Source organism: Drosophila montana, unplaced genomic scaffold (assembly GCF_035044405.1).
Source record: "Drosophila montana isolate Dmon_TW-CO22-7 unplaced genomic scaffold, ASM3504440v1 contig_1327_1, whole genome shotgun sequence".
NCBI lineage: Eukaryota > Metazoa > Arthropoda > Insecta > Diptera > Drosophilidae > Drosophila > Drosophila montana.
Window position 1 is genome coordinate 1 of NW_026996290.1, and position 10,560 is coordinate 10,560.

The 10,560-nt window shown below is 35.1% G+C and overlaps 1 protein-coding gene across 1 annotated transcript; it reads right to left on the reverse strand.

The window, feature by feature from the left end:
• Positions 1–2,048: 2,048 nt before the first annotated feature.
• On the reverse strand, positions 2,049–2,887 carry LOC135427353 (uncharacterized). The gene is made up of 3 exons (XM_064680825.1): positions 2,630–2,887; positions 2,197–2,546; positions 2,049–2,136 (listed from the first exon to the last, which is right to left on the reverse strand). The coding sequence occupies exons 1-3, from the start codon at positions 2,780–2,782 to the stop codon at positions 2,064–2,066; spliced, it is 576 nt and encodes a 191-aa protein (XP_064536895.1). The 5' UTR covers positions 2,783–2,887; the 3' UTR covers positions 2,049–2,063.
• Positions 2,888–10,560: the final 7,673 nt, after the last annotated feature.

The window sequence follows — 10,560 nt, forward strand, 5'->3', positions numbered from 1 at the left end:
AACGAAACTAATAATATTGTAATTAGCAATAATCCAACTTTATACCCGAAAATGTCCGCCTGAGGACAGGCTAGTTTCTTAGGGATGGGGAAGTGACATGTGTACCATATACCACATACACATAACATATGTCCACAGCACCTAATGCCAACCCGTTATACATAATATACCATACCAAATATGTAACACGAGACACCCCAATTTGTAACAATAAACCCTAGAGACCCAAAAATCATAAATTCTTGGTGAAAATAACAGTTCTGGCGTGGGACCGATCAATAAATAGAAAACCATTAGACATAAACATCCGCCACAATAGTTATTCCCACCAAGTGCCCAAATAGCCAACGCAAATTTGGGCTCTTAGAATATTCTAGAAACTCATTAAAGAGAATGAGAGCATTGTTTAAAGAGAGCGAGCTCATGATCTTGCTCGCTAAGCGTTGACAAGACATTAATAATTGAGTTCTACTGACGACTTCGACCTGTCAAGTTGCATCGTGCACAACTGTAAAATTCCAATAATTCGCCTATTAGTCGCCTACTGTTAATAAAGATATTTTTTTTTCAAGTAACGCGTAGTGACTTATTTAGTTATATGTACATTAGCCGCTTGAAAGCAATAGCAATATATAGAGATAATGTTGTAGTTATTTAGTCCAGAGTACAGATCACAATCAACCTGAGACATCAAGATATCAGTAATTTTCAGAGACGCATCGTTGGCAATGTGGGAAAAAAGTGCTATTTGGCATTTCCTGGGATGAACCTATTGACAGCGCTGACTGGGGGGGTCCCCCGTGTTCATTTTCTCACGTCTGATAATTAAGACCGGTCGCTCCTAAGCCAAAATGACCCTCAGCTCCGCCTTGCACTAGATACTCTCTCACGCTCTTCACTTACCCCTCCGCTCTTCCTGCTGTTACTATTACAAACACTAGAGTTGTTTTTAGCTTAATATTCTTATTTTCTCCAAGTGAATTCTATTATATTTCAAAGGCTAACCAATTTTGTCTGCAAATAAGTAAATATAGGTAAAAATTAACCTATAAGTTAATTAATTAAAAATATTAATATGAGGCTATTAACGGGAGTTCCGGACTATAGGATACGTTCATCCCTTTTATACTAACACTACATTCAACTCTTGCTATCAAATCGCTTTCTTTAGGAGTTATAAAAAAAAATGTTTAAATAAAAGTTGGACGGAACTTGTAATCGAACGAATTACTATATATATACTATACTATACTTGACACCCATATTAACAATTCATTCTCAAAAAAAGAGAAAATGATTTAAAAGCAACATAGGTGCAAAAGCGCAAAAATGTACGCGCATGCATAAACAGTATAAAAATGACTCAATAAAAAAATTAAATTATTTTAATTTTGTTTCTGAACATTCAGTTTTTATAAGATGAACATAATTCATATTGTAAAATTACACAATTTATAATCTTAAATGGTATTTACATGCATGTGCATATTGTAACACTGTTAAAATCAGAAATATTCATATATATAAATGCTATACATAAGAATAATCAGATGGCAGCCCTACGACCAAATATAATATAATCGGCCACTCATACATATAAACAAATATAAATGAGCACACTCTCCCTTTCTGTATTTATGTTAAGCTAACAACTTGTAATTTACAATATATTTTATTTAGCTTAAAATATAGCAGCATTCAAACAGCCTTCGATTATACTACAGCTTATTATTAAGACTTACGACACAAATTTCCTTGCCTCGGCTTTACTACATTCACAAAATAAACCAAATCCGGTATTACGAACGATGGTCGACTCTTGTATACCACGTAATTTAAGATGTGCACTTGTGTTCGAAAATATCTCATAATGTCGTGATGTATATCCCTAAGTAATTTACTCCTATTTCGATAAACTATCTGCGCACACATGACGATAAAAATAACGAAGGTATTTCAAGAGCCGACTGGATTGGTCAAAGTCTCAAATAATAAAACTTAACGATCGGTCCATTCCCCCATTTTCTTTTAAGGTCACGTATTGAATTAGATCAGTAGAATAATTAGATTTGATAACTATTTCCTTTTCCGAAACAACTCCGTTCTACTGTTGGACTTAATATAAAGGAAACAAAGCTAAAACAACCTATGTGTACAAGGGTATGCCGAAGGTAAACTTTCTTGTTTTTAACTTACTCTGCTGCGTCATCTGTTTTGCCAGTGTCTCGGTCGCCGATCCCTTCACATTTTATTAAAACTTCTTGAAGTTTCTCTTGCACCAACTGTTCTCGAAGTGCCGAAGCGTCGGACTCCTTCCAGGCGTCCCCAAGGGTATCCCTTAGTTTTTGTAGAGCCTCTTCAGATGTTGCAGTCAAATCAAGTGCCAGACGCAATTTGTTTTCAGTAGAAATTATTTGAGGACGCAGCACTTCATTGTCATTTACTTCCTCCACATAACGACGGTGCAAATTAAATATTATATCAGCGTACCGCTTAATACGGGATGCCTCGAAAAACCGCTCTGCCTCCATTAAAAACTGAACAATCTTAAGACCACAGTTTGATAATAAAAGTAAAAATAAATAATTAAAATACAGATTCATAGACATCAAAATATAAATGTGCTTACCCGACTGGCCTCGTTAAAGAAGTTATCATTTATATCCGTATATAAGTTAAGTTCTAGGACATCAGTTTCATCAGTCCCTTCCTCGAATATCAACTCTGATTTCTTTTCCCATTGCTTTACTTTTTTCAACTTCTTTCCTTTTTTCGGCGGCATTTCAATAATTTTATGGTTACCAAAAATATACTTGCTCGTCAAAATAAATAATAAATATGTCGATTGTAAATATGTTATATTTTTTATATATCAGCTACCCATCTTATTGTTTGACATTAATACCAGAGGCTTCCTAGATTCTAGAACCTAGAACATAGATTAAAGTGCACAATGTTTTTAGATGGTTGTTTTTATCGGGTAGACCCCGGCCTAGCCCGTGACGCGTATAAAATCAATTCTCTCAAAGATCTTTGAAAATGAGATTGAAACGGACAGTAAACAAAAAACTTTCACACAACCGTTTTCCGTAAACTTACCACGTATTCACTAAGCTCTTATGTAGAGCTTTGAAAATAAGTTTGATGCATATTGGACGAAACTTAAAACTAAGCCCAAAAAATCTTTGAATCGAAAAGTGCGAAACACGTCTCAAATGGTTTTTATATATATCTATGTTTGGTTGCCTTATGTAAATGCAGGTATGTAAAGGGTGATTTTTTAAGAGCTATAAGAAAGTTTTTCAAAAAAACCCACGTAAAATTCAGAAAAATGCATGAAATCTTTATTTGAATCGATAGTACGGTCCATATAATTTAATGTTTGAAGATTATTTCAAGCAAATGTTGACCGCAACTGCGCTTCAAATGGTCCATCCGCTTAGTCCAATTTTGGCATACTCTTTCCAACATTTCGGTTGGTATCTCACGAATAAATGCTACAATGTTGTCTTCCAATGCGTCAATTGAAGCGGGCTTGTCTGTATAGACATGAGCTTTAACATAGCCCTACAAAAAATAGTCTAAAGGCGTTATATCGCACGATCTGGGTGGCCAATTGACCGGTCCCGAACGTGAAATAAAATGTTGAACGAACTCGTCTCTCAATAAGTCCATTGTTAGGCGTGCTGTGTTGCATGTGGCACCATCTTGTTGAAACCACATGTCATGCAAGTCAAGCTCTTGCATTTTGGGCAAAAAAAAGTTGGATATCATCTCACGGTAGCGCTCACCATTCACAGTTAGGTTACGATTCGCAGCATCTTTGAAGAAGTACGGTCCAATGATGCCACCAGCCCATAAACCGCACCAAACTGTGACTTTTTCTGGATGCATTGGTAGCTTTTGCAATTATTCTGGCTGATCTTCACTCCAAAATCGACAACTATGCTTATTTACGTACCCATTGAGCCAAAAATGAGCTTCGTCGCTGAACACAATTTTTCGATAAAAAAGTGGATCTTCGGCCAACTTTCCAAGAGCACATTCACCAAAATTTCTGCGTTGCGGTAGGTCGTTCGGCTTCAATTCTTGCACCAGCTTTATTTTGAAAGGCTTCCGCAAAATTTTCCACGTTGTTGAGTAACAGAGGCCCAATTGCTGCGAACGGCGACGAATCGATATTGGATGGTCATCATTAACACTGGCCGATACAGCTGCGATATTTTCTTCAGGTCGCATTCTACGTAAGCATGTTGGTGGATTAATGTCCAATAATGTAAATTTGGTGCGAAATTTAGTCACAATAGCCCGAATAGCCGCTTCAGTGGGTCGATTAAACTGACCATAAAATGGAAGAAGCGCGAGATGAACTTTCTTAATGGAGCACGCATTTTGATAATAAAATTCAATGATTTGCAAGCGTCGTTCGGTTGTAATTGCTAAGTTTAATGAGATTATCTTAGAAAACAGAATATTTTTTCATAATGGAACCTACTTTTCGAACGATCTTTTCTATGGCAGCTATATCATTTAGTGGCCTTCAGTTGATAAAATTTAACTAAAATTACGATCATAGTGCAACTATTAAAACCCCATTTTGATCAAGTAATCTTTTTAAAAAAATTTTTTAATACCATAAGTTACTTCCTGTCCAAAGGCAGTTATGGCTTTCTATGGTAATTATATGACACAGGGGTGCACTGTTGATAAGATTTTGCAGATATATAAGGAGCATAGTGAAATATTATAATATTATCCGAGTTTGGTCAAGATATATTGAGAAGCAAAAAAATTTTCCATAAAAAAAAAAAGGTATAATGTATTTGTGCAAATGTATATAACATGCAGAAGTAAGCATCTCCATAAAGTATATATATTCTTGATCAGCATCAATAACCGAGTCGATCTACCCATGACCGTCTGTCTGTCTGTCCGTATGTATGAAAGCAAGGATTTCAGAACCTATAAAAGCTAGAGACTTGAAATTGTAGCTGTAGGTCCTCCTAGTGCCCGCGCAAATCGAGTTTATTTTCGATATTCGATAACTTGCTCCGTTTCCAAGTAATCGATAAATATCGATATCGAAATCATGTAATTTGAGCAATTTTGGTAAGCAATAAGAGCTAGAGTCAACAAACTTGACATGTAGCTTCTAGAATAGTATATATATGTCAAGTACCTTTTATTTTAAACCTATCACCACCTCCACGCTACTACCACATAGATATAATATAAGTAAATAAACCAATTTATTCTGCACACAGTATAAGCCACAACATAAATTAAATTGACGTTTTGATAATTCTCTAGTACAGTATGATGTACTGTAGAAAACTTCATTAAGCTCGGTTAAGAAACACGAAAGAAAATGTGTTTTGGCATCCCACGTGTTTGCGGCAGCAAGCGCACACGTTCATGAGCGTCTTCTTTGAATTCTATTAACAGCATTGCAATTGCGATTGTATTGTTTTCTGTGCTGCTATTTTAATTTGTTTTTTTCTCATTAACACTGAATAATTGGTGTGGCTGTTGGGTAGAGGCGGCGGCAAGTACCATCGGTAACCGCTTGTCCTTCTGTTCCCAACCAAGGTGCATTATAGCCTCGTGAAAATGATTAATAACGGCCCATCTATATGCCCTCGGAACTACTGGTAACCATCGGGTTCTACCATTTCGTTGAATTTTACGATAAAGCAAGCCTAATCTCAATTCATATGTATTTGCAACATTTTCGTTAATTTCGTTGTTTTGCAATTTAAATAATAAAACTGATAATTCTGGATCTCGTTGTTCAGCTATAAGCCAGGTGTCACCAAGTATAGTTAAGTTTACTCGTTTTTCAGTGGTTTTATTTATGAGCTGGGGCTTCTACGTGCGCCATGCATTTTTCCTTCCCATACACAATATCAAACTCAAAATATTGCAAATACAGCCAACATCCATATACCTTGTCGATCTTTTGTTGTCTTGGCTTTAAGGAGTTACAGTCTGTGAGCACTGTAAATTTGCTACCTTGTAAATAATGTTGGAAAAATTTTACTGCGTTGACAACTGCAAAAGTTTTCAAAAGATATGAATTATACATCGACTCAGCTGGAGTTGTGCATTTGCTGTATTACTCAATTACATGGTTTTAGTCTCTTATTTTACGCAAGAGTATCGCACTATTGTAGTGTGTATATGCCCTAACCAAACACCCTGTATTTAAATATAAAGTATGCGGCACTTTGTTGCATACAATAACAATTATACAGTAAACAAGCCCAGAGCCACTTTATGTATAGGCTCTGGCTTTTATAACGCAGCGCGGTTCACTAGCCTCACTAGCTGACTGTTTATGCTTACGCTTCCTGTTTTTGTAGCTGCTAACCAATAACAGCATAAGTATATACATATATCCATAGGCTAAGTACATTCCATTGACAATGAATAAAATCATTCTAAAGTTCGATGCAAACACGCAGTGACGTGCTCGTGTGAAAAATTTTATTACATGGCGACCGTGACATGGGTACGATTCCCTGCCTGGAGGCAGTAGAACAAATGATAACATATGCATAATTAACAACAACAACAGCGGCAGCAATTTACGTCGATGGAATTAACACGGCGGTGGAACTAAAATATTCTGAGTGAGTAAGGTGGTTACAAAAGTGCGTCGCAAATGTCCATACGCATCACATTAGATGAGTATAGGGCAAGAAGATTAACGGCCAGGGCCCCGGCTGTTGATCAAAATCAAATAGAAAAATTAACCAAGAAATCGAGGCGGCATACAGCTGCGTATAAAAAATCGCAAAGCTGAGATATGCAAGCTGTTATATATTAGCAATAAGCCCCCGACTTGGGAAGATTCAAATAGACTAGCAAGAGAGCTAGATTTCCTCACTGAAGAGGCAAAGCGACTTAAAGCACAAGTAACCCCTTCTCCTCAAAATATTAAAACCATAAATTATAATAAAAAAATTCCACCGTCACAAAAAACCGCTGCCCAACCCAACAAAGAAGTGCCCAGAAGACTGCGAGGGACCACTTTTCACCACGGCCTGTGCGATGACCTGCACTAGCACCGCTAACCGCACCAAGGTAGCCAAAGATAGAGAAGAGGCAGAAAACAACAACAATTAATTTAGTTATTATAAAAATGTTTATAAAATTGTAATGTATAAAAAAAAAAATTTGTACAAAGGCCTTCTGCAAAAATAGATAAAATAACCAACAAAGAGGAAAAATCCATATAAAAAAAACCAAATTAAGAAAAAAATAAATAATTATCTAACTTTTCGCAAAAAAACATTTATTTGTTATTCTCCGAATAAAAATACAAGTTTTATTATTATAGATCACATTTATAACACATGGCAAATCAAACCATTATTCATGAATACTATTTTCATGTCTTTCAAACATAACCCTAGTCAACGTCAAGAGTCATTGTTAAAATGGGTGCAAAAGAATCCAAGGCAGATGATAACACTGCCAATGTAGTAAACGTGGTAGAAGTTGTAAATACCACGCCCCATTTACAATTAACAAACATACTGTTAATTATACTCATTGTAATAGCATCGGTGAACCTGCTTCTGAAGATATATCTTCTGCATAAAAAATCACTGAGGAAACGCTACATGAGTAGGGCTAATGATTTAGAAAAAAAATAATATTTCGAACATTTTATTACAGTGGGCGACATTACCATTTTATTAACATTTTTATAATAACTTAATTAATTGTTGTTGTTTTCTGCCTCTTCTCTATCTTTAGCTACTCAAGCCGGTGACTATAATAGAAAACGAAAAAGATCAAGAAGCGATACTGTTTACATATCATGACGATCCTATACAAGGAGGTCATACAGGTATTTCAAGAACGCTAGCTAAAGTAAAAAGACACTACTACTGGAAAAATATGACACGTCATATAACCAAGTACATACGTAGATGTCTTAAATGCCAAAAGTCAAAAACGACGACCCACACAATAACACCTTTGACCCTTACAGAAACGCCTATAAATGCATTCGACGGAGTGATAGTGGATACCACAGGTCCACTACCAAAATCCGAAAATGGTAACGAATATGCAATTATATTGATATGCGATTTAACAAAATATCTTGTAGCTATTCCAGTACCAAACAAATCAGCTAAGACAGTTGCAAAAGCAATATATGAATATTTTATACTGAAGTTAGATCCAATGAAGACGTTCATTTCGGACATGGGAACTGATTATAAAAATTCTATTATTAATGACCTGTGCAAATACTTAAAAATAGACAATTTAACGTCTACAGCACACCACCACCAGACAGTTGGAACAGTAGAGAGAGGTCATAGAACTTTCAACGAACCCATACGTTCTAACATATCGGTTGATAAAACTGATTGGGATGTATGGCTCAAATATTTTGTTTACTGTTTCAACACGACCCCCTCAATGGCACACAATTATTGTCCATATGAGTTAGTTTTCGGGAAAACATAGCAACTTGCCAAAATATTTTAATAAAATAGAAAATAGAAAATATATACAATATAGATGATTACGCTAAGGAAACAAAGTTTAGACTAGAACAGGCATATAAAAAAGATAGGATAATGTTAGAAAAACATAAGACAAAAAATAAAGAATATTATGATAATAAGATTATCAACTTTAAATTAAAAGTAGGAAATAAGTTTTTATTAGGAAACGATACTGCCATAAATTGCAACCCGTTTATTTAGGCCCCTATGAAGTAATAGGAATAGAAGATGGAGATAACATTATAATAAAAGATAGAAAGGGTAAATAACAGAACGCACACAAGGATAGGTTAAAAAAGTAAAATAACTGGAAATTTGCATGAAAATAAATAAAATAAATAAAAACAAGTTAGAAAAGAGAAACAATGAATTTCTTTTGCGAAAAAAATAATTTAATAAATAACAACAAGATATAAAAGAGAAAGGATTGAATTTCTTTAAATAAAAAAACTAAACTTAATAAAATAAAAAAGAGACTTAATATTTTTTCTAGACAACTAATATATATATAAGAATACACAAATAAAAAAATAATAAACAAAAAACGAGGTTTTTATATACACTACATTAGAAACACAAAAAAAAATATAATAACATTAATAATATATACAAACAATGTATACTTTTAAATAACTCCACTTTAAAAAAAAAAATATCAATATAGTAAAAATAACTAAATTATATCACTTTATTCCTATAAAAAAGGAGGCGCAGTGTGTATATGCCCTAATCAAACACCCTGTATTTAAATATAAAGTATGCGGCACTTTGTTGCATACAATAACAATTATACAGTAAACATGCCCAGAACCACTTTATGTATTGGCTCTGGCTCATATAACTCAGCGCGGTTCACTAGCCTCACTAGCTGACCGTTTATGCTTACGCTGCATATCCCACGCTCAGTCTGAGCGCATTCCATGAGCAATATATATGCTCACTAATACAGGCATATGCTAGCTACTCACTCTCCCTTTCTTTGTAGCAGTTAACCAATAACAGCATAAGTATATACATGTATCCATAGGCTAAGTACATTCCATTGACAATGAATTAAATAATTCTAAACTTCGATGCAAACCCGCACTGACGTGCTCGTGTGAATCGTTTTATTACACCATGAGCTGGCATCTGTGTGTAACTCTACTGGATGTTGTGGATCAAAAATTGTTAATATCTTATGTCTCACCACTTCATGGCTTTCTTTCCAATCAAAATATTCTTTAGACGAAAGGCAGTACAGAGGCTTCAACGTTTTATAAAACTTTTTCACGGAATGTCTAAAGTAATCAATACATCTTCTTTGTAAACAATAACATATGAGTACGCAAGGTGACCCAACGACTTTATTATCGCTAGCTGAAACACTGAAACAATGCCAAATGGCATTGACAAGAAATCGTACTGCCCCTCCGGTGTAACAAACGCTGTACGTTCGATAGATTTTGGGTGAATTGGTATTTGGTAGAATCCACTAGCCATGGTCAGACAAAGAAATACCTCACCCCACGCAGTCTGGCAATTTGGGCAGAAATCTCTATAATGAACACATAAGCGATCGGTTTCATTTTTTTTCTGACTCACAAAATCGGACTCGCAAATGGTGAGCAGCTAGGCTGAATAACGTTTTTCGCCAACAATTCATTTATCTTACAACGATCAGTTTCCTTTTTATCTATGCTAAGCCTGTATGGGCGTCTTTGTACAGTTTTGTTTGGAGCAAGTAGACGAATTTAAAATTGGCACTGGCCAAAAACTGGTAATGTTGTAACTAAATCAAAAACTTTTGAAGATTGTGTTAACGAAAATGACGACTTATTTAGAACTGACAGGGTCCGTTTAATAAATGTTTTGAAAACATACATGGAGCATTTCATCCATGGGGTCGCGTTAATACTGATTAATAATACTGATTATAACTGATTACTGATTATTAATAATACTGATTAATACTGATTAACGCGACCCCATGGATGAAATGCTCCATGTATGGTTTCAAAACATTTATTAAACGGACCCTGTCAGTTCTAAA